Here is a 25,572-nt window from a genome sequence, read left to right on the forward strand (position 1 = left end):
GAGGTTCAATTCACTTCTGAATAAATAAAAAACCAGCATAATTGTTAGCATTTATAAGTATGAATATAACATATAAGTATAAACAGATAAAGTATATGCAATGACCCCTGGTACTTTCTGCAGTTGAGTTTGGAGCAGTTTACTTTGAGTATTTATCTATTGTTTGCCTGTATATCTCCGGCACCGCCTTCTGCCGCACGAATCCCAGTGACCGGTTAGGTCCCACAGAGTTGGCCTTCTCCGGGTCCTGTCAACTAAACAATGTCGTTTGGCGGGACCCAGGGGAAGAGCCTTCTCTGTGGTGGCCCTGACCCTTTGGAACCAACTCCCCCCAGATATCAGAGTTGCCCCCACCCTCCTAGCCTTTCGTAAGCTCCTTAAAACCCACCTCTGTCGTCAGGCATGGGGGAATTGACATTTTCCCTCCCCCTAGGCTTATAAAATTTATGCATGGTATGCTAGTATGTATGATTGGTTTCTAAATTGGGGTTTTAAATTAACTTAAATATTAGATTTGTTTACATTGTATTATTATTGCTGTGAGCCGCCCCGAGTCTGCGGAGAGGGGCGGCATACAAATCTGATAAATAAATAAATAAATAAATATATAAATAAATAAAATATTACTGTTATTGTGTATTCAGAGAAGCTAGGTTCCCAGCAGCTCACAAATTTAGTCTGGCTTAAATAAATCCTGTTTAAACTTATTAGAAACAGCCATTGCTGTTTGTAAAACCTTGGGTCATGATTTACCATACAGTCTAACTCCGTCCAATGTTTGTTTGTTTGTTTATTTATACCACACCTTTGTTATTATTTTGAAATAACTCAAGGTGGTATAGGAGGATAGCATCCTAGAATATTTCATTCTTCTAGCAGAAAGCTAAATAACACTTCTTTCTTTTATTTTTTCCCACAACAATAACCATGTGAGGTAAATTGAGCTGAGAGAGAATGTTGGGCCCAAAATCACTTGCTTTCATTTCTTAAAGTGGGATTAGAACTCAGACCTCCAGCTTTATAGCCTACTGCCTTAACCATCAGACCAAACTGTTTTAAAATATTATTTTGCAAATACCAGTAATTGTTATCAGTTCTATATTCTCTGACTGAATGCTCTCATATTACTTGGGACCACAGAATTTTAGAAGTTGTAGTTTCAACGTATCTGGAAGATACCTGGTTGACTAATAAATATCTAAATACAGTACAGTTAAATCCCAAAATTATATACATAGGAAATGTTGTTTGTGGACAACAGACTTATAGATAACCATTCAGTTTCTAAACAGAATAAAAACAATTTCCTTAATCAGCTTTGTATTTCTGCCCATGAATCATCAAGTTTTTGGTATGTGCCAGTAAATGTTGTGATTGGGTAATCAGAACCTATTACTTTGTATAAAATTTTGGAGTAATTAAATCAAGGGATATACTAAAAGCCCTTTCCTTTCTTCTCCTTTGTCATTCAAGGGCATGGTTAAATTGAATTCAGATCACATTCAAGCTCAGACTAGACCTGACAACAACAAGCATGTTTTAAAAATGCAGATCGCTGTCTTGATCATTATTAGGATGTTGGTTGCAATGGGGTGGGGGTAATTCTTTCAGAGGGGCGGGGATGGCTCCTTGGAAGCTTTTTCCTTCATTAGCCCATGTTTTGGGGCTTTAAGATTCTCCCTCTCCCCTTTCCTGTTTCCCCTTTCCTTTATAAAATAATCCCTTTGTATTTATTCCCTCCCTTCCTCATTAAGCTTTATATTCCTTCTTACTTCAGATTGGCCTTTACATATAGAAACATAGACACATAGAAGATTGATGGCAGAAAAAGACCTCACGGTCCATTTAGTCTGCCCTTTTACTATTTCCTGTATTTTATCTTTATCTTTATATTTTCCCATATGGAAATGGGTGTTCAAATAGAGCTACTGTGGGTTCTCCTCCAAATGTATATGATCTTGGAGATTCAGGGCCATTTTTGACAAAGTATTGCTGAATATTTCACTTAAAAAGAAAATGAATTATGTTTCCTGGTTACAAAAAAAAAAATGGCCCCCCTTCATACTTTGCAGTCAGGACCAGATTATTTATGGGACCGTCTCTTGCCATATACCTCCCAGAGATCTATAAGAGCACACAGAGTTGGCTTCCTCCAAGTCTCATCAGTCAAGCAATGCAGGCTGGCGCGACTGCAGGGGAGGGCCTTCTCTGCTGTTGCCCCAGCTCTATTTAATCAACTCCCCCCTGACGTCTGTAGTGCTCCCACACTATTGGCTGTCTGTAAGGCCATGAACACCTGGCTTTGCCAACAGGCCTGGGGGCCATGAACCAACAACAACTATGGCCAAATTGTATGAATGTTTAGTATGCACGTTGGGTTAGTTTATCATGTTATTAGGGTTTTTAATTAATGGTTTTATAACTTAGTTTTATATTTGACTTCTTTTTATTGTTTTGTATTTTATACTGTTGTAAGCCGCCCTGAGTCCTTCGGAATTGGGCGGCATAGAAGTCAAGAAAGACAGAAAGAAAGAAAGAAAGAGAGAGAGGGAGGGAGGGAAGGAGGGAGGGAGGGAAGGAAGGAAGAAAGAAAGAAAGAAAGAAAGAAAGAAAGAAAGAAAGAAAGAAAGAAGAGAGTTCTTGATGGTGCCAGCCGTCAACAGCTGAGGAGACTGGTGTGTCTAGCAAAATACATGTTCTGTAGCCATTGTGTCCTGTTTTGTTTTTATTTTTAATATTTAGGAGGCAGGAAAGCCATAAAATTTGCTGCCTCAACTGGTTTGCATTGCTTCAGGAAAAGTTCTTTGTAGGTAAGAACAGATGAATTAACTAGTAATCCATAAAAATGCTACTGATTTCAGGGTATTATTCTCTGGGCAAAATCAACACTGGAACTTTTAAAAAGAAAAGCTCAGTTTCTTCTATTGGTAAACTATTCACACTTGTCTACAGAAATAGGCACACTTTTTTTAACCTTAAGTGGAGAATTACTGATCATTCTTTGATAAGTACTTGTCCATTAATTGGGAAGTAACTAATTGGAAATTAGTGGAATACAACACTAATTAAAATCTTTGCTTAAGTGCCTGGATGACTTGTGGATTTCTTTCCCATGAATCCTGAAATGGATTTGTTTTATTCGGATCTAAAAATCAGAATTTATACATGCAATTATTCCATGGTGTTCAACTTTTCAACCGTTACCATTAAAAAAAAATAAAAAGGTAAATTTAAATTATGATATTTAAGAATAGATTGCATATCATATCTTAATTTGTTTTTGAAGGCTGCAGATTACCCTTTTATGTGTAATGCACATTTTTGTAAATTCAGTGAGAATTTACTTAAAAATAAAAAAAATTAAGAGAATATTAAAGAGTTTTTAAAAGCAAGGTCTCATGCTTGAGCAGGGGATTGGCTTATTAGACCTCCAAGGTAAATTTCAACTCTGTTATTCTGATATGGTTTTTCTAATAATATAGCACAGCAGGCTTAACATGTATCTTGATAATGCAGACACCTGACACCAAACGCTAGAGGGACCTATTTCCATACTGCTTTGCTAAGCATATTCTCTTTTATCCTTGTTGAGAAGGTCTGAGAAGCAAATGCAATGTTTATAGGAAATTGTATTTTCTGAACAGAGTTTTTTTTTGGAACAGCAAAAGCACATACTAATAACACATTTTAAAATTAAATCTTTCATTCCCATATATTTTTTAAAGTTTTTAAAAGACTTTTTTGGTATAATTCTTTTAAGTGAACTCCATTCCAATTATCACTTCCCCCATTTTTCTGTGTCAGTTCTCATTAACCAATAATATAAAGGGAAAAGACTTCAAGGGGATTTTGTCAACTTGATATTATCACTACTCCAGTTTTTCTCTATTATTAAAGCATTAGTTATGCTCTATAATACATGGTGCGGTATTGAAAGAAGGAAAGAGGCAGAAAGATTATGATATGATATTGCCTCTGAAAGTTTAAATCGATTGGTTCGGGGAGGGGGGGATTATCCCCCTCAGAAAGGGTTTGCAATTTGGTTGTCCTCCTAGACCAGTGATGGCGAACCTATGGCACGGGTGCCACAGGTGGCATGTGGACCCATATCTGCTGGCACACAAGCCATTGCCCTAGCTCAGCTCCAACGTGCATGTGTGTTCTGCTCAGCTGATTTTTCGGCTCGCACAGAAACTCTGGGAGGGCGTCTTTGGCTTCCAGAGAACCTCCAGGGGGATGGGGAGGGTGTTTTTACCCTCCCCCGGCTTTAGGGAAGCCTTTGGAGCTTGGGGAGGGCGAAACACGAGCCTACTTGAGGACAAATCAAGGAAAATATTTCTTCACCCAGAGGGTTGTTGGTTTATGGAATTCACTTCCAGAAGAGGTCATGACAGCTGTCAGCCTTGATAGCTTCAAGGCAGGATTAGACAGATTCATGGATGCCAAGTGTGTCGGTGGTTATTGAAATGGATGTCCATGTGCCGCCTCTATATTGGTTGAGGCAGGCAGGATTCCCTTGAGTACCATTTGTTGGGGGTCAAGGGAAAGCAAGGGTCTTGCCTTCTCTCTCTGGTCAAGATCCCCATGGACAATTGGTGGGCCACTGTGTGATACAGAATGCTGGACTCAATGGGCTTTGGCCTGATTCAGCATGGCTCTTCTTATGTTCTTATGTACTGGGCCCACCAGAACTCGGGAAACAGGCTGTTTCTGGCCTCCAGAGGGCCTCGGGGGGTGGGGGCTCAAGAAAGGTGTTTTTGCCCTCCCCAGGCATTGAATTATGGATGTGGGCACTCACGCATGCATGATAGGGCAAAGGCATGCTCTTTCGGCATCCAAGGAAAAAAAGGTTTGCCATTACTGTCCTAGACTCACAACTAAGATTAGACCAACATCTGACAGCTATGATAAGTTCCCCCTAGTTGCACAGGTTCACCCAGTGCACCAATTGCGACCATACTTTGGTTCTTCTCACAGTCACTCATGTCCTTGTCACCTCATGGTTAGATTATTGCAATGCAATTTACATGAGGCTACCCCTGAAGAGCATTCGGTTGGTCCAGAATGCAGCTGCGCGAGCTGTTGTGGGTGCACCTAGGTATACCCACATTACACCAATTATCTGTGGACTGCACTGGCTCCCAATTGGTCCCTGGGCACAATTCAAGGTGTTGGGAGCTTAGGGCCAGACTATCTTCGAGACTGCCTTCTACCACATAGTTCCCAGTGACCAATAAGGGACCGTCAACTAAACTGGCGGGTCCACGGGGGAGGGCCTTCTCTGTGGCTGCTCCGACTAAATGACATGCATAGTTTTTTTTAAAAAATAAATTTTATTAGTTTTAATAATAACAAAAACAGATGCACACTACACAAAAGACAGTGCACAGTGATACGTGCTCCCGCCACTCAACATCATTCGTTCAAACTCCTCCAACAAAATGAGGATGTATTGATTTGTGATATTTTAAACGAAGGACATTACCATATTTACAAATTAAAGAGTGATTCTAATTTATTCTTTATAACTCAGTCTCCAAATTCTACTGACCATAAATGGCATGCATAGTTTTAACTGTTGGTTTTAAATTGTTTTAAAACTGTTTTGTTAGAGGCTTTAACAAAACCTCTAACAAAATAAAACACTGTATATTTTATTTTTTGCTTGTGAGCTGCCCAGAGTCCCCAGGGAGTTGGGTGGCATACAAATTGATTGAATGAATGAATGCATGAATAAATAAATAAATGTAAGTCCTCTGGGTTTCCACTGTTATTCCAACCTCCACATCACACTGTATTTTTCTTTGAGCTACTTGCGCCTCATGGTGGTTGTGAGTGCTCAAGTAGTTCAAAGAAAACCCATGTAGAGCACATTGCAATAGACAAATGGGTGATAGCAATGGCAACAGCTCATACTTCCTACCAGGGGTGAGCTACTGCCTGGACGGGGGGGGGGGGAGAACACAGTGGGGTAGCAAAATTGGAGCTCTACCCCAACGCACCCAATTTGCACATAAAGATGTTGAAAGAAAATGCCTGAGCCACGCCCACAGTGTGGTAGTAAAAATTTTGGTAGTCCCTCACTGCTTCCTACACATGGCCAGGGCCGCCATCAGGAATTTTGGAGCCCCATACAGCCTAAGTGTCTGCCCCCCCCTGCCATTTTAAAACTACTTTATTTTGCGACATACCAATTATGTATTAACACCCCCCCCCTATTTTTCAATTTGGCCGGGCCCCTGACGCCAGTAGCAGTAATACTGGCCTATCGGTGGCCCTGCACATGGCATCCATCTTCCATCTCATGGGCTGAAACAAACACAGTGTTTGTTCCAGCCCATGAGATGGAAAATGGATGCCATCTGTAGGTAGTATGAGCTGTTGCCCTCATTATCACCCATTTTCCTATTGCAATGTGCTCTACATGGGTTTCACTAAAGACCACTTGGAAGTTACAATGAGATGACCCAGAACATAGGACCCCTTTTACTAACTGGCGAAAGCAATGCAACAGGCTTTTTACTGGCTATCGGATGAAATTGAAAGTATGGCTTTCACCTCTAAAGCAAGGATGAGCTGCTGGGGGTTCACAGGGGTTCAGGAGAACCTCTAGCTAAGATTCTGTGCAGTTTGGAGATCCCCCACATTCCACTCCTACCTGGCCTTGCCCACCCTTCCCCTGCTAGGAGTCCCCATGCATCCCGTTTTGGGTGCAGGTCAGTGCAGGGCACACACAGAGGCTCGGGCCGAAAAATGGGCCCACCAGAAGTTTGGGAATTTTACTCCAGAGGGCCTATGTAGCATGGGGAGGCCATTTTCGCCCTCCTGGAGGCTCGAGAAAAGCCTACGGAATCTGGGGAGGGCAAAAACAGCTCCACTCACCATGGTTCAGGAGGCCACACCCACTATGGCCACACCCATCCAGCATCTGGGCAGAGAACCCCTTGCTAAAAATTTTGTGGCCCATCCCTGCTCTATAGTCCTTTATGGCTTAACACCTGGGGACCATTTGCTCCAATTAGAATCTATTAGATCATCTTGGAAGAAGATATTCTTAATTCTCATTTTTGGCAAGTAATGAAAACTGTATCAAGCAGTTTTGTGTTTTAGCTGTTTTGCAGAGTGTTCTATTTAGACTTGGACATCTTTCATTTATATATATATGTGTGTGTGTGTGTGTGTGTGTGTGTGTGTGTGTGTATGTGTATATGTATATGTATGTATGTATGTAGATTGTTCTGAGTTCGGGTTTTGCCCCGTGTAATATTTTGAGTGTCTATGCGACGTTTTGGTGAAATGCATTAATTTCCTTAATGCATTAAGGAAAAAAGAAAAACCTCCTCCCTTTTCCAATGCTTCAAAACTACAGGACATGAAATTGATTTTGACAGTGCTAAATTAATTTCCAAAACAGAACACTACAGCAAAAGAATAATCATGGAAGCCATCGAGATAGAAAAACATCCCCAAAATATGAACAAGCGGGATGATACCTCCCGCCTACCAGACATCTGGAAACCAGCCCTCAAACGTATCCCAGCCATAGAAACTGAAACCAGACTCAGAACACACATTGCAAAACAATTAAGTAGCCTGCAAGCTCCAACTATTCAGGATATCACGCCTAATATGTTAACTGCCTTGTAGTGGTCCTGGGTTGGGCCTAGAGGCAAAAAAAAAAAGGAGCTGTGACGTTCCTTAAAATATACCAGGGTGATCCGACATAAAAAAACATATACATACATACATACATACATACATACATACATACATACATACATATATATATTTCTTACTGCTTAATTTGAACTTTAGGGTTTTGTTTTGTTTTAATTTAATTGTTTTTAATTTTTAAATTTTTGTACAAATGTTTTACATTGGATGTGTTAGGTAAGCGTCAAGAGTTGATTTGGACTGCAGCAGGGTGTATAAATACACAAGTTATTGGAGCCAGATGGAGAAAAGCAGCTCCATGGAACCAGTGACAGAAGAACCAATCTGCTTGCTGTGCTTCGGGCTTTATCATGACATGGAAGCTGCTTAGAAAGAATGTGTTTCTTTGCAGTCAATTTGCAATTCTTTGCACAAGGATCTACTAACATACTCTGAACATTTTCAGGATATATGAGCTGCCCCGAGTCTTCGGAAAGGGGCGGCATACAAATCTAATAAATTTTATTATTATTATTATTATTATTATTATTATTGTTGTTGTTGTTGTTGTTGTTGTTGTTGTTGTTATTATTATTTGGATTTTCTGAAACTAACACTGTTGGGAGTTATGGTGTTTGTGGCAAAACTATTCCTTGAGCTGGACTATTTTTTGAATAGACAACAGACTCCAACCCACTATTAACAAAGGAGTAGCAAGGGAAGAACCATGGTCTATTGCTATAGACAAGAAAAGAACTGCAACAATAAAATCTAGTGCTTCTGGAATTGATAATAGTCCATATTCTTAGTTTCAGAAAACCCAAGGACTCTTAATTTGGATAGGGGTGGCCTGAAAACGCAATGTTCGAGAAGTGCATAGTTTCTTGTTTCCTTCCATTTGACAATGGAAGGACAATATCTTTCTTGGTAGAGAGTTGTGTGTGTATATAAGTAAAAGAGAGCGGGACATCATCATGATTTCTGCCACTGCAGTTTTCCCTGCTGAGAAGCAATCTAGGAGGAGAGAATCAATCTTCCTTGCTGTCATTTCTCCCTCATCAAACTGTCTGCTTAGTAAAGAAAACAGAGGATGAGGCCATTTCTCCCAGATACATAGCCACAGCGACCCAGGGACTGCCGACCTGTTTGAGGTCTATCTCAAATAGTTTCTGCACACACTCAGCCTGCATTTCTCACATGGCAGTATTATATAAGAGAAAATGGGCAAGCCATGCAGATTGTAAGAGTTTATGATTCCTTCATTCAGGCTTCATGAAGATATTGGTTACTTAATGTTGTGGTTGGCTCTGGGCCAGTCCTGCTCCGAGGACTGTGGATGTTGGTTTGGGAGAATCTTCAAGTTCTCAGAGACTGGTTTTACTGCCAACAGCTTCGGACAGTGAAGATTCTGGGTCAAGGGCAGACTCTGGGAGTGAAGCAGGATCGGACGGTGAGGTAGATGCAGGCAGCCCATTAGCTAATGACCCCATTAGTGATTCATCAGACTCAGAGGAAGAGAGATTAATAGATGCTCACAGGTGCAGGTTTATGACGAGAAGGGAACAACTGCGCAAGCATCATAGATGATAAGGGGGGACACCTGTGGCTGGGGCAATTAGGCTAATGGGGCTGCTGATAAATTGCCAGCGTCTCTGAGAGCGTGCGTGGGAGATTATCCGTTTGGAGAAGGATGAGTGTTGTTTGATTTGGACTGTTCCAGGATTTACAAACACTTTTTGGGATATTTCACAGTTAAGTACATTCTGTGGACTCTTGAAGGGGGGTGGCTGTGACGCCTTCACAGCTGCCTTTATCTGCTCTGTTTTTGTTTTTGCTTTTCGCAGCATTCCAAGCTTGTGGTTTGTGGGAGAGCACTTTGGCTGTTTAAAGTGCATGTGTACAATACTTTTGTTTTGATAAACCGACTCTGTTTACTTTACAACAGCGTGTGTGTTTGAATTTACATTTCTGACTTAATTGGGGCTTGTAATGGCATAACACTTAATAGGGTTGTTGGTGCTGTTCTGTGCAGCTTTTTAGCAGCATTCCCAATTAAGATTTCTTGGACTGTAAAGATGGTAGGAGATGTACTTCCAGAGTTTCAAGAGTTTGTTACAGTAATATAGCTTTACAATAAAGTTAAAGCTAGTTGTTTTGGGTCCTTGTTTTTTGCTTCAGCAAGGATGACCTAATGAGAAAAAAAAAAGATCATATTCAGTAATAGAGACACATGGAGTGGGGGGAATGTTGAGTAAAAACTTAAGGGCATCAAAATAAAAATTGTGCTGGCTTTTCTTTAAGTTAGTTTTAGTTAGGCCAAGGGTATTGATTTTAAGCGATTATTTTAGCCAGAAGCTATCGGTGCCTAGTAAAATAAATGTTTATCTTGTTTTTCTTCCTAAGAGATATTATCTTATAGGGCTAGTGTTTGCTTTCATTTACCAGGCTTAGAACAACATAAATGATTTTCTTGGTTGAACTATATAGTGGATTTGGAAGGAGTTGAGGTAACCTTGATGTTTTTGCAGGTTATAAGAACTCCCTCGGCAAGTAAGACTTATAATTTATTTATTTATTTATTTTGTCCAATACACAATGAGGGTTTTAGTGGGTATATATCTATATACACATAGTAAAATACATGATGAAGGTTATAGAGAAGATACTCATAGTAAAATATATCTAAGAAATAATAGAAAAGAAGATATAGTAATAGAACATATCAATGAAAGAGTAGAAGAAGAGATATAGGAATAGAAGAAAGGTATAGGAGATATAGGAGAGCAATAGGACAGGGGACCGAAGGCACTCTGGTGCACTTGTACTCGCCCCTTACTGACCTCTTAGGAATCTGGATAGGTCAACCGTAGATAATCTAAGGGTAAAGTGTTGGGGGTTTGGGGATGACACTATGGAGTCCAGTAATGAGTTTCACGCTTCGACAACTTGGTTACTGAAGTCATATTTTTTTACAGTCAAGTTTGGAGCGGTTAATATTAAGTTTAAATCTGTTGTGTGCTCTTGTGTTGTTGTGGTTGAAGCTGAAGTAGTCGCTGACAGGCAGGATGTTGCAGCATATGATCTTGTGGGCAATACTTAGATCTTGTTTAAGGTGTCTTAGTTCTAAACTTTCTAGGCCAAATCTGCAGGCCTTTCTGCTTACCCCTTTCCAGATTACTTTACAACACTGCTGAGTCAATTTATGGGCCCTTGAGATTTCTGAGTGTTCAGTTTGTCCAAGGCTACAGCTCTAGATTCTTTGGGAGATAGTGTGACCCCCAGCACCTAAGGTGGAAAACAACTCCAGAATATAACTCTTGGTTGTTGGGTTTGGTGGTCCATGGCAGACTTGAGCATTGGGCCACGTCCAACAGGATGCAGGTCAATGGTGACAAAAGTAAAGTCCTGCACTTAAGCAGGGGGAAAAACAAATGCACAGGTATGGAATAAGCGGTACTTGGTTCAACAATAGCATCTCTGACAGGGATTTAGGTATCCTGATGGACTACTGCTGTGTTATTTATTTATTTTTTATTTATTTATTTTATTATTTGGATTTGTATGCCGCCCCTCTCCGAAGAGGCATCAAGATCACAAGAAGTGATAATACCATCATACTTGTTCTGGTTACACAATACAAAAAAGATGCTGAGGCCCTAGAAAGAGTGCAGAGAACAGCAACAGAGTTGATAAAAGAGTCTGGATGAAAGGCTGAAGGTACTTGGCATCTCTAGGCTAACAAAGAAGAATGCCGTGATAGCTGTCTTTGATCATGGCAGCCACAGAGGGTTGACTTGTTCTCCAAAGGTCCTGAGGGTAGGACAAGAAGCAGTGGGTAGAAGCTTGTTTAAAAGTTTCCGTTTGGAGCTAAGGAGAAATTTCTTGACAGAACAATTTTGCCTCACAGAATCTTTTCAAGAAAAGATTGGACAGCTATTACACCAGAATGGTATAACTAGGGATTGTCTTGGGTGGGTGATCAGACTAAAAGACCTCCAAAGCACCTTCCAGCCCTATATTTCTATGATTCTAAGCCAGGGTTTACTTTTCTATATTCTTATTTCATAAGGAATGGATTTCCTAAAGACGGAGATAATTTGAATGTCTGTGATTTATGATCTTGAGAGAATAACCCTTGATAAATTTATGTAATGTTTTATAGATGTCAAAGATAGCAGACATCACTATATCATCTAGCATTAAATTTCCAATTTAATTCTACACTATGGGAAACGCTTCCTATGATTTCTCACCAGATGACGATGGGTTTTAATATTGCAGTAAAGAGATAAATCCATAATCACTTCCTTCATGCTTTATTGTGCATAATTTTAGACATTTTATCTCTGTCCTGTCCTGTCCCATTCTTTCTCTCTCTCTCTCTCTCTCTCTGTCTCTCTCTCTCCTTCCTCCTCATCCTCATTCTCATCTTCATCTTATTATTTATTATTATTATTTATTAGATTTGTACGCCGCCCCTCTCCGAGGACTCAGAGTGGCTCACAATATAACAATACATTAAAACATCGTAGCCCCACCCAGTCTCTCAAACGGAGATTTCAGAGGCTGAAAAAAACCTCTGAAATGGAACTTCAGGAAAAAAGCCTCGGAAATGGAGGTTTCAGAGGCAGAAAAAAAAGCAAGGTGCAGAGCTCACAACCAATGAACCTGTTGCTAAAATTCACCTCTGGGAACAGCTGATTGGGGGTATTCTGGGAGGCCGATGCACCTCCAATTAACTTTTTTCTTACTTTCCTCCCCAAAACTAAGGTGCTTCTTGTACTCTGGTGTACCTTATAGTCCCAAAAATACAGTAATTCTCCACAATGTAGCATTCTGTACCAGATACTCTTCAAGGGCAGCCCCATATAGAACATACTGCAGGTGTCCAATCTGGAGATAATTAGGGCCTGGGTGACTATAATCAGGATCTGATGATCTAGAAATGGACCAAATGCCTCACAAGATTTCTATCATATTTCCTCTTTATTCCACTTTTCCTAAGAGAACAAAAGGACCTTGCTTAGTGTTTTTAATACTATCAAGATCTTGCTAAATGTTCAGTTAATGAAAAAAACTCCTATCCACCTCCAAATTTGTAATGAAGTTGCAAAAGATACTTAAGACAGAAATCCTGTGATCTTCTACTGCTTGGATGTTTTTGAAGTCTTTCAAAGACTCATGCATGCAATTTGGCTGAACATTGGAAAGAAGGCTTAGCATAACCAACAGCTTCTTTGCGAAGGGCCAGCTAGGTGTGTTTTAGCAGCAATGGAAGAAGATAAGGGTGGCAGAATGCAGGACTGGCAGAGGTGGTGAAGTGAGTGTGGTGGTCAAAATGGACAGATGGATGGGGAGATGGGTGGACAAGGAGAACTGAAAAGGAGGCAGCCTCTTATCTTACTGAGGCTTGGGGCTGGGAGGGATCAGTCCATGAATGATTTGGATGAAAAGAATCCTTGCCTAACAATGAGTGTGAATCAGTTAGCAACATAGCCTGGGATTGCCTGGATTCCTGTTGCTAAATGATATGATTATATGACATTGTGTTTTATGTGGGTAAAAGTTTTTTTAAATTTTTCTCCACTTTTAAACAGTGCCATATCATACACTTTCAATCTTCAATATAATACAATGAATTTATATTTATATTCAGTATTTATCATCCAACAATATGCTGCCTCCTTTACTTTTATGACCTAGAAAACTTTCATATAAAGTTTTTGAATATCATTTTTTAAATAATTTTTTTATTGATTTTTATGATAACAGTATAACATTAAAACATTCACACAACACATAACAGTGTGCTCGATGCTCAAAATGCCCACCACCAAACCACATTCATACCCCTCCACCAAAATGGGGCCATATTTTCTATATACCATTTTAATTTAAGAGCAGTACAGTGGTACCTCGTCTTACAAATGCCTCATCTAACAAACTTTTCGCGATATGAACCCGGTGTTTAAGATTTTTTTGCCTCTTCTTCCAAACTATTTCCACTTTACAAACCCAAGCCACCACCGCTGGGATGCCTGCCTCCGGACTTACGTTGCCAGCCGAAGGCTCCTCTCACTGGGAAACCCCACATCTGGACTTCCGTTGTCAGCGAAGTGCCCATTTTTGCACTGCTGGGATTCCCATGAGGCTCCCCTTGCTGGGAAACCCCACCTCCAGACTTCCATGTTTTTGTGATGCTGCGATTTCCCTGAGGCTCCCCTCGTTGGGATTCCCTTCATTTTTGCTGGCGCTGCTTTGAATCCCATCGAGGGGAGCCTCAGGGGAATCCCAGCAGTGCAAAAATGGGCACTTCGCTGGCAACGGAAGTGCAGAGGTGGGGTTTCCCAGCGAAGGGAGCCTCAGGGAAATCGCAGCATCGCAAGAACACAGAAGTCCGGAGGTGGGGTTTCCCAGGGAGGGGAGCCTCAGGGGAATCCCAGCAGTGCAAGAACGGGCACTTCGGCTGGCAACCTAAGTCCGGAGGTGGGGATTCCCAGCAGCATAAGGCAAAAAGTTTTGGGCTTGCATGCATTATTCGCTTTTACATTGATTCCTATGGGAAACATTGTTTCATCTTATGAAGTTTTCACCTTACGAACCTCGTCATGGAATGAATTAAGTTTGTAAGATGAGGTACCACTGTATATCTATTTGCATATTTAAAGTAGTTCTAATTTATTCTTTATACCCTGGTCTCAAATTCTACTAACCACATGTCCTTTTACCTTGTCTTATCAGTTCCCGCAGATTAGTTTCATTGGCCGAATTCATCCTCTTATCCATAATCTCAAACTGAATATGATCACACTTTTTCAATATCATTATACAAACTTACAATACTATTTGCTATTACATCTCATCTATTTGCTTAACTTATTTATTAAATTTTATTACATTTAGACCAGTGATTATTTTCAATTATCATACATCCTTATTTATCTCTTAAAATTTTCTTTACCCTTATCATATACTAATTACCTTTCAAAAAGAAAAGTTATTTAGTCTTAAATATTAATTATCCATACTTTATCATCCAAATCTTACAAGATATTATCATAACCATATCATTCCCAAGGAAATAAAGTAAACCAAATTATATCAATTAAATTCTATCATTACATTCAGTTCTTAATGGAAATATAGTATTCAATTATCAATTCGCCTAATCACTATAAATTTCTTTTATCTAAAATCCTTTAATAAAAGATTCCCAACTCATATATCATTTTATCTATTTCTCACAATGTTTCATTATGTTCGCCTATTCTAATTGTGCTTTCACGGCCAACCCAATATAATTATCATGCTCTACTCTATTTATACTGTGTTTTATGACCGCATCACTTAGCAATGGAAATTCTGCTCACAACTGCTGTTGGTGTGCTGCCTCTATGTTGGTTGAGGCAGGCAGGATTCCCTTGAGTATTATTTGTTGGGGGTCAAGGGAAAGGGAGGGTTTTGCTTTCTCTTTCTGCTCAAGATCCCCATGTACAATTGGTGGGCCACTGTGTGACACAGAATGCTGGACTTGATGGGCTTTGGCCTGATTCAGCATGGCTCTTCTTATGTTCTTATGTTCTTAAGGACCACCTGTAGTATTGCCTTTTTAGTATTCCAGTTCTTGCAGCCTAGATTTGTGGAACCATGTAGACAGCTAATAGGAGTTTAATATTTATAGGATTTGGATTGCATGAAGAAAATTTGGGAGAAATTGTTCAAAGTATTAATTATAGTAAAGCTAAACATACTTTACTGTTAGTGGAAAATGCTGCAACAAACTAAGCAAAAGTGAAGAGATATAACAATGCAGGAGCGAAGCTAAAATGTCCTGCTGTTATATTCTCATCATATATCACAGCAAAAGGTACATAAAGTTATTTCTGTTCCATCTAGACAACAAATTAGAGTCAATGTTGGGGGGGCTGGATTAATTGGGAACTTAATTGGGAACTAATAATTTTTTTGGGAGATTAATTATAAATAATTTACTAACTCAATATTGTTTTTATTATAATATGAAAATATTCTAACATGTATTGAAGAAGCTTGTATGGAGAAAAATAAAAAAATAAAATTACCCAAAAGTTATTTCTGTTGGAAAAAGGGGTATTCTTAGTTTTGGGGAGAGGAAAGTTTATAAACCTGGATGTTCCAATTTCCCTGATTTGTGTCTTTCTGTTGCTGATGATAGCAATAATGTCTCATCTCACCATATTTTACTTTTCCAAAAAAACCAACAACGGCAATATCAACATAGAACTGTATAAAAATCCTATGTGTGCATCTTTGTCACCATGAACACATTAAGCCACCCCCAGAAAGATTACAATTTTGAGTCTCTGCTTTGGTGTTTTTTTTAGAAACATAGAAACATAGAAACATAGAAGACTGACGGCAGAAAAAGACCTCACGGTCCATCTAGTCTGCCCTTATACTATTTCCTGTATTTTATCTTAGGATGGATATATGTTTATCCCAGGCATGTTTAAATTCAGTTACTGTGGATTTACCAACCACGTTTGCTGGAAGTTTGTTCCAAGGATCTACTACTCTTTCAGTAAAATAATATTTTCTCATGTTGCCTTTGATCTTTCCCCCAACTAACTTCAGATTGTGTTAGTTGGGGGAAAGATCAAAGGCAACATGAGAAAATATTATTTTACTGAAAGAGTAGTAGATCCTTTTAATTTGGAAGCCTCCACACATGCTTAAAAAGCCATTTGTTTTCAAATGTTTTATCTGCATGAAACCCAACTGCTATAGTAGACTGGTTGAAAAACTTCTCCCGAATAAATCTTTTCAAACTGTATGTTGATAGTGGGTAAAAGCCCTAAGCTAAACTGAGAAATGGTCTTCTTCCCCTTTCATTTACCTCTTTCTCATCCTGATTTTTCTTTTACTTCTTGACTTATTCTCACCAAGTAGTCTTTGAGAGAGGAACATATCACTGGCCAAGCCAATTTCTTGCAGGCAACATTTGGGATTTGGTTGAAGGCTATAAGCTGCTTGCCTACCCTTAGTTAATTAAATGAAACTTATTATTGCTGGTCTTAGATAAACTTTTCAGCAGATTTAAGTGGATGGTAGACCTACTGATCTTGGTTAAAGATTCCTTATATAGTTTATTTATTTATTTTATTTTATTTATTAGATTTGTATGCTGCCCCTCTCCATAGACTCGGGGCGGCTAACAACAATAATAAGACAATATAAACAAATCTAATATTTAAGTTAATTTAAAAACCCTAATTTAAGAAACCAATCATACATACAGACATACCATGCATAAATGTTATAAGCCTAGGGAGAAGGGAAAGTCTCAATTCCCCCATGCCTGACGACAGAGGTGGGTTTTAAGGAGCTTACGAAAGGTAAGGAGGGTGGGGGCAACTCTGATATCTGGGGGAAATTGGTTCCAAAGGGTCGGGGCCACCACAGAGAAGGCTCTTCCCCTGAGTCCCGCCAAACGACATTGTTTAGTTGACAGAACCCAGAGAAGGCCAACTCTGTGAGACCTAACTGGTCGCTGGGATTCATGCAGCAGAAGGCGGTGCCGGAGATATTCTGGTCCGATGCCATGAAGGGCTTTATAGGTCATAACCAACACTTTGAATTGTGACCGGAAACTGATCGGCAACCAATGCAGATTGTGGAGTGTTGGTGTAACATGGGTATATTTAGGAAAGCCCATGATAGCTCTCGCAGCTGCATTCTGCACGATCTGAAGTTTCCGAACTGTTGCTGTTGCGCAGTCATGTCCAAACCATTGCAACCCCATGGACAACATTCCTCCTGGCATTTCTGTCCTCTACCATCCCCCTGAGTCCATTTAAACTCACGTCAACTTTGTCAGTGACTCCAGCAACTCATTCTCTGTCGTCCCCTTCTGTTTTTGCCCTCAATCTTTCCCAGCATTAGGCTCTTCTCCAGTGAGTCTTTCCTTCTCATTAGGTGGCCAAAGTATTTGAGTTTCTTCTTCAGGATCTGCCCTTCTAAAGAGTAAGTCAGGGTTGATCTATTCTAGGACTGACTTGTTTGTTCACCTCTGTTGTATGATGCTTTGGTGGCTAAAACAGCTTTGATTGCTTTTCCCCCACTCATGGTTTTGGATCAGGGTTGAAAATGACTGAAAGAAATCCCCAGCAACTTTTTTTTAAAAATACATGGTCTATAAAGTGGGGAAAAAACCCATCTAGAGCAGTGTTGGCGAACCTTTTTCTCCTCAGGTGCCGAAATAGCATGCACACATGCTATTGTGCATGCGCGAGTACCCACACCCATAATTCAATGCCTGGAGAGGATGAAAACAGCTTCCCCCATTCCTGGCGGTCCTCCGGAGACCAGAAATGGACTGTTTCCCAACTTCTGGTGGGCTCAGTAGGTTCGTGTTTTGCCCTCCCCAGGCTCCAAATGCTTCTCTGGAGCTGTGGGAGGGTAAAAAAACATCCTCCCCTATCCCTCTGGAGGCTCTCTGGAAGCCAAAACACCCTCCCAGAGCCTCTGTGCAAGGCAAAAATCAGCTAGCCGGCACACACGTGCATGTTGGAGCTGAGCTAGAGCAACAGCTCACGTGCCAGCAGATATGGCTCTGCATGCCACCTGTGGCACCCGTGCCATAGGTTCGCCATCACTGATCTAGAGTGTATCTGCGGAAAACTGTTTATAGATCGAAATACAACTACTAGAAAAACAACAATACCCATTAGACAACTGCTATTCTGATATTATTGTACTTTGCTCCCCTTTGCTCCTTCTTGGTCTATTCCCATAAGTCATTTGCAGCTTTGAGGCAAGGAGATATTCTTGCAAGGAATTGGAATTGCAAGAGCTCCATCTGGTGAGTTGATAACTTGATACCGAACAGAGACACATTAATGGCTTCTATAGTGATACACAAATGACCCTAGGTTCAATATGTTGCGAACACCCTCACTTTGCTTGATATAAAACTCATTCCCAATCATATACTGTTAACAATGCTCACATAAATATTCTGATGTAGCATTAGGCAGCTTTTTGTATTCTTATAACAGTGCAGTCATTTAGTTATACCAATTTGTATGCACCCCAATTATAGGAATAACTGTTGCATTGCAAGGATCTTGATGTTGCATAAGTTTACAAATATAAGTCCTGGCATGCATACTGAACATATTGACTACCACTGAAACACAAGGAATTGTTACATGAGTCATGATGGTTGTGAATGTTTATGTTTTTCAAGTAATGTATGCACGTTCAGTATCTATTTAAAAGACAGGTGAGGTTGTATTGATTAATTTCTGGAAACAACATCAGCTTTGTGATATTGGGAAGCATTTTAACACATCAGAATTCTCACCTAACTATTGAACAGTGAACAAACCAAAGCAAAAACAGATTTTATAAATCTTATTTGTGGGAAATGGGGACCTGATCTTTGGGAAGAGTTGTGTTAAAAAATTAGTGTTGTATTAAAATAATAAAACATCACAATCCATAAAGTCTTTCTTTACTTGTTTCTGTCAAGAAGTAAATAAATTATTGTTTTATTAATAATTTTCCACTTTTCCCACAAATGCCTTTAGGTTGTTTTTAATCTCAGGATTGTTTGATCTTCATTAATCATTCCTGTTGGGTGGAATTAATCTTGCAACAAAATATAAGAATACTGATTTGGACTATGGCGGACATCAATGTCTATCTATTAGGTATCACAACACTGAAAAAAGAAAAGAAAAAGAACTTAGTAGCCTGCTTTTTAAGTTATTAAAGTATTTGGAAAAGAGAACAGCGGTCTTCATTGAGAGGGGCTTCATCCCCCCCCAACACTTTGATCCTGTGAATAAAGAAACATTTCAGAAACCTTTCATATGTATATATGAAAGGATATAGTGTGAGGGCACACATTCTGTGATAATTTATAGGCTGCCATTGGTATGGTGTATATAATGGTTTAATGACATAAAAAGACATAACCATGGAAAATGTGACATCATGTGCTACATTCTGTCAATAACTTTGAAATTTAAGATACTATCTCAGAGAATGACACTGCTCGTTAATATTGGTCATGCATGATGTGCATCATATTGCCTTTGTTTCATGAGAAGATCATGCGTCAACACATGATTCTTTAGACTATTTATTTATTTATTTATTTTATTTATTGATTTATTTATTTTGTCCAATACACAGTGAGGGTTTTAGTGGGTATACACATAATAAAATACATGATGAAGGTTATAGAGGATATACTCATAGTAAAATATATCTAAGAAAGAATAGAAGAGAAGTTATAGGAATAGAACATATCAATGAAAGAGTAGAAGAAGAGATATAGGAATAGAAGAAAGGTTTAGGAGATATAGGAGAGCAATAGGACAGGGGATGGAAGACACTCTAGTGCACTTGTACTCACCCCTTACTGACCTCTTAGGAACCTGGATAGGTCAACCATGAATAATCTAAGGGTAAAGTGTTGGGGGTTTGGGGATGATACTATGGAGTCCGGTAATGAGTTCCACGCTTCAACAACTCGGTTATTGAAGTCGTATTTTTTACAGTCAAGTTTGGAGTGGTTAATATTAAGTTTAAATCTGTTGTGTGCTCTTGTGTTGTTGTGGTTGAAGCTGAAGTAGTCGCCAACAGGCAGGACGTTGCAGCATATGATCTTGTGGGCAATACTTAGATCATGTTTAAGGCGTCTTAGTTCTAAGCTTTCTAGGCCCAGGATTGAAAGTCTAGTCTCGTAGGGTATTCTGTTTCGATTGGAGGAGTGAAGGGCTCTCCTGGTGAAGTATCTTTGGACATTTTCAAGGTTGTTAATGTCTGAGATAATGACTAGCTATACAACAGGGCAAGTCATCAGAGTGCTATTAGGCAACTGGCTGACCATTGCTTCTTATGATATTTATGGCTTTGTTAACACTTGCTATAACTTGGATAATTTTTTTTGCAGTACTTGCAAATACTTTGCAGCAAATACATGAACTGCCAAATGTTGAAACAGAACTGTACTATATTTGGGTTTAGAGGTGCAGCTGGGACTGTGGCCTTCAGTGACTGATGCTGTTAGGTAGCCTCACATTTTATGAATATCTGCAGATGCAAGGCAAACCAGGTGCCGACATGAGGCCACTGTGTTCCTGCCATAGATGTCAAATTTTGCTACTCTGAATGGTGATTTAGAGCCCTAGGGCTTTGAGTCTAAATCCCAGTCACAAAGGCATTAATTTTTTGACTTGTGTAATTTAAATCCATGCCAAATTTGGAAGAGTAAGAACCTGGACTCAAAAGCAGCCAATCTGCTAGTTAATTTCAAATTTACTTGACAAAATTGGCTGGGAATACAATGGCTTGAGTTTGGGGAATGAAATTGGAAATATACTTTCTAAGGTCATCAACCAGTGGTCCTTGGACAACTGGTGGTCTGCAAGAAAATTTTGGTGGAGAAATCTTGATAAACAGCCTCCAGTCCAAGGAGCAGTCAGAGTTTGCTGTCCATTGGGAATGCAATGGACACTTCCTTCCAAGGTTGGCGGCCCTTAGTGAAGATGCATCTACTGCCTCTCTGGGGCTGAGAAGGGGGGCAGCAGCAGCGGCAGGGCTCTCGAAGGCAAGCATGTGTCCTGGGGCTGTGCATGCACTTTCAGACCCCCCCCCCCGGAACCAGAGGAGCAGATGCAGCAGCTGCCACCAGCTTCTCATGGGCCTTGTGGTGGTGGGCTTTACTGCAGGCTGCTTGACCTGGCTGTGGACTCTGTGACAACTGTCCTGGTGTTTCCCTTTAAATAAGTCGCCTTTTCCTAATCCAGGGGTGGGCAATTAATTTTGCTATGGGGCTGCATGGGAAATTGGATGGTTTTAGAGGGCTGGATTAATATAATTAACTCAGTTCTACCCAATACTGTATATTATTGGGTAGAACTGAGTTAATTATATTATAATTATAAATTATAATTATATATTATATTATATTATATGTATATATTATAGATATAACTGTATATTATAATTATAAATTAACTGTCCACCTCTTCCTTCCTTCCTTCCTTCCTTCCTTCCTTCCTTCCTTCCTTCCTTCCTTCCTTCCTTCCTTCCTTCCTTGTTCCCTTCATTTCTCCTTCCTTCCTTCTTTCCTTCTCCAGATGGAGAAAAGCTTCTGTCTCTCTGATTTTCTCTGCCTTTTATTTCTGTTTTTGGGCAGTTCTTTACTTCTCTTTCAAAATATTCCTTTCAGGTGCCTCTCTTCAACTGACCTACATTGTCAGTTGAGAAAACACAGTGGAGGCTTTGCCTGAAAGTAGCTTTGGATTCCTCTTCTTCCTCCTCCTCCCTCCCCCCCCCCCCCCCGAGAGGTGGGGTGGGATAAATTTTTTTTTTAATTTTCAAGCGTGTGTGTGTCTGAAATTTGTACCCTTGAATTTTCGGGAGGCTCCTACCAGAGAACCCGACAGAACAGAACCTAATTTGCACTGAAAGATGTTAAAAGAAAATGCAAGGCGTCCTGCATAAGCCACGCCCACAGTGTGGTAGTAAACATTTTGGTAGCCTTCACTGGCAGTGACAATGTCAAAATATTAATTCATTATCAGTTCAGTTTACAACAAGAACAATTCAAATAGCCTCTGAACTGCAGATGCAAATAGCAATCTGATCAAAACCAAGACAGTTACGAAAGGGGTGAATCCAGGGGTATAATTCAGCAGGTTCTGACAGGTTCTGGGGAACCAGTAGCGAAAATTTTGAGTAGTTCGAAGAACCGGCAAATATCACCTCTGGCTGGCCCCAGAGTAGGAAGGGGATGGAGATTTTGTAGTATTCTTTCCCTGTCATGCCCACCAAGCCACACCCACAGACCTGGTAGGGAAAAGTTTTGGATTTCACCCCTGAGTGAACTACAGAGAGTGCAGTTACATTAGAGTAACTGCACTCTTTGCAGTTACTCTAATGTTCTTTTTTTAAAAAAAAACAAACCCGTGTCCAGGCAATTAATGTCATATCTAATTTAGCCATTAGTTGTTGGAATGAAAGCAAGTTTCTCAGGCCAAAAAATATTCTAAAACTCTGAGGTGGGGAACATATATAAAGATAAGATTACCAAGTTTCTCTAACTCTTTTGTGCCAGATAATATTTGACCTAGAGAAGAGAACAAGGAAAAGTCTATTGTATAATCAATATGCCATGGAACTTCTTTATCTAATAGAACTGTTGTTTCAAACAGATACAAATTTTGTCCTGGGTAATGCGCAGATAGTCGATTGGCCCGTTGTATACAGCAATGATGGATTCTGCAAGCTATCAGGATACCACCGAGCAGAAGTTATGCAAAAAAGCAGCACCTGCAGGTATTTCAGTACAGGCGTACTTACAGTTACTGGCTTATATTTCTGTAAAGTAACTGGTAATATTTCTGTGTTCTTGATCAAACAAAATGAGTCCCTTGGATTTTAAACCACAGAATGTGTACTGTCAAGATCAGGGAAGGAATGGCATTGTGGATCCTTTCTATCTTCCCAGAAGCTTACATATAAGCTGTTCCCATCTAAAGGAAATTGTGTATGCCTCTTCAAGTCAATCTTGACTCCTGGCAACTACTTCTTGACAATATTTTGAAAGTTGTTTAACCTTGCCTTTTTCCTGAGCTGAGAGAGAGAATGGCCCAAGATCACCTAGCTAGCTTTGTGCCTATGGCAGGACTACAACTCACAGTATCCTGGTGCCTTTACCATTACAGCAAATTGGCTCTCATTTGGTCAGTTTTGTAGCAAGTTACAGGGCTGAACTAGGATTTGGATCTACATTTTCTTATGATACAATCTATAATTATTAATTTCCCACTGATAAGTCATGTTTGTAAACCTACCTTCAAAATTTAGTGCCCATCATATGTTAAACCATATCTTAAATCACATTCCCTACAGCAGTGATTCTCAACCTTTTTTGAGCCGCAGCACATTTTTTACATTTACAAAACCCTGGGGCACATTGAGTGGGGCGGGGGCGGGGGGTGTTAAAAAAAGTTTGGACAAAAAAATTCTCTCTCTTCCTCCCTTTCGCTCTATTTCTCTCTCCCACTTTATCTCCCTTCCTTCCCCTTTCTTTTTCTCTCTCCATCCCTCTTTCTTTCTCTTCCTTCCTTCCTCTCTTTTTTGCTCTCTTTCTCTCTCCCTCCCTCCCTCCCTCCCTCTATGTCTTTCTCTCTCTCTCCTTCCCTCCCTCTCTTTCTCTCTCTCTTTCTTTCTCTCCCTTTCTCTCTCTTGCTTTCTTTCTCTTGTTCTCTTTCTCTCTCTCTTGTTCTCTTTCTCTCTCTCTTGCTCTTTCTCACTCTTTCTCTCTCTCCCTTGCTTTCTTTCTCTCTCTGAGCTTCGCGGCACACCTGACCATGTCTCACAGCACACTAGTGTGCCACGGCACACTGGTTGAAAAACACTGCCATACAGAGAGCCTCCGTGGTGCAGTGGTTAGAGTGCAGTATTGCAAGCTACTACTGCTGATCACCAATTGCCAGCAATTTTGCAGATTTAATCTCAGTAGGCTCAAGGTTGACTCAGCCTTTCATCCTTCCAAGGTTGGTAAACTGAGGGCCCAGATTGTTGGGGCCAATAAGCTGGCTCCCTGTAAATTTCTTAGAGAGGGCAGTAAAGCACCGTGAAGCAGTATATAAGTCTAAATGCTAATGCTAAATGCTATTCCCAGTTTTTAATGGCTTATATGTATAATAAGGTTCTTAATGCATATGTGTTGAGATTATTTAGATGAGCCGGTGATCTAAATTTACTAACAGAATTGTCATATTTTATTTCTTTATTCTCCCACATTTTACCATACTATTAAATAGTATATTTTCAATTAACTCCTAGTTTAAATACTACTAAGGAACTGATTATGCAGTTTTGGTTTAACATTAAATTGTGCCAACAATGCCATGTGGAGGCTCGTATACCCTCCTTCCCTTTCTATTTTCTCCTTCCCTTTTCCCTTCTAAAACGTATGAAGAATGGTTGCAGGAACTGGTGCACGGCTAGTTTAATGAAAAGAAGGACTAGGGGAGACATGATAGTAATGTTCCAATATCTCAGGCGCTGCCACAAAGAGGGAGTCAGGCTATTCTCCAAACCACCTGAGGTAGAACAAGAAGCAATGGGTGGAAACTAATCAAGGAGAGAAGCAACTTAGAACTAAGGAGGAATTTCCTGACAGTTAGAATAATGAATCAGTGAAACAGCTTGACTCCAGAAGTTGTGAATGCACTGGAAGTTTTTAAGAAGATGTTGGATAACCATTTGTCTGAAGTGTTCTAGGGTTTCCTGCCTAAGCAGGGGGTTGGACTAGAAGACCTACAAGGTCCCTTCCAACTCTGTTGTTATTGTTTTTTTTAAAATTATTATTATTATTATTATTATCATCATCATCATCATCATTATCATCATCATCAATTTGTTGTGCAACCATATTGTTCAGCCTAGCCCTTTACCAACTGGATTCAGATTTTACAGTGAGGTTGTTAATATTAAAAAAGGTTTCTCCCAACGTGCTTCATACTACGTTGTTTTTAGAGGTTTTAATATTATTAGTGTGTTTTATTTTTGGTTGTGAGCTATTAGAGTCCCTAGGGAGATGGGCGGCATACAAAATAGCTAGATAGATAGCTAGATAGATAGGTAGGTAAGTAGATAGATAGATAGATAGATAGATAGATAGATAGATAGATAGATAGATAGATAGATAGATAGATAGTATTTTCAATTTGAAAACAATTCAAATTGTTTTCTAGCAACAGTCTGGAACTGGTTTACTTTTGCTTCTGGATATTTTTTAAAATATCCAGAATGTGAGACTCCTAGGTATTTTGTTTTGTTTTTAAACCAGACCACTCACCATATGAACTTGCTTTCACTTTTTGAGGTTATCTGAGGTTATTCAGGTGCTGC

General features: G+C 39.8%; 1 protein-coding gene across 1 annotated transcript in view; it reads left to right on the forward strand.

Annotated features, from left to right (window-relative positions):
- Positions 1–25,572, forward strand: part of KCNH1 (potassium voltage-gated channel subfamily H member 1) — a 257,125-nt gene that overhangs the window by 12,090 nt on the left and 219,463 nt on the right. Inside the window, exon 2 of the mRNA XM_070734479.1 lies at positions 22,863–22,986. Within this exon, the coding sequence (XP_070590580.1) occupies positions 22,863–22,986 (124 nt within the window). The remainder of the gene's footprint in view (positions 1–22,862; positions 22,987–25,572) is intronic.

This window comes from Erythrolamprus reginae, chromosome 1 (assembly GCF_031021105.1).
Source record: "Erythrolamprus reginae isolate rEryReg1 chromosome 1, rEryReg1.hap1, whole genome shotgun sequence".
Classification (NCBI taxonomy): domain Eukaryota; kingdom Metazoa; phylum Chordata; class Lepidosauria; order Squamata; family Dipsadidae; genus Erythrolamprus; species Erythrolamprus reginae.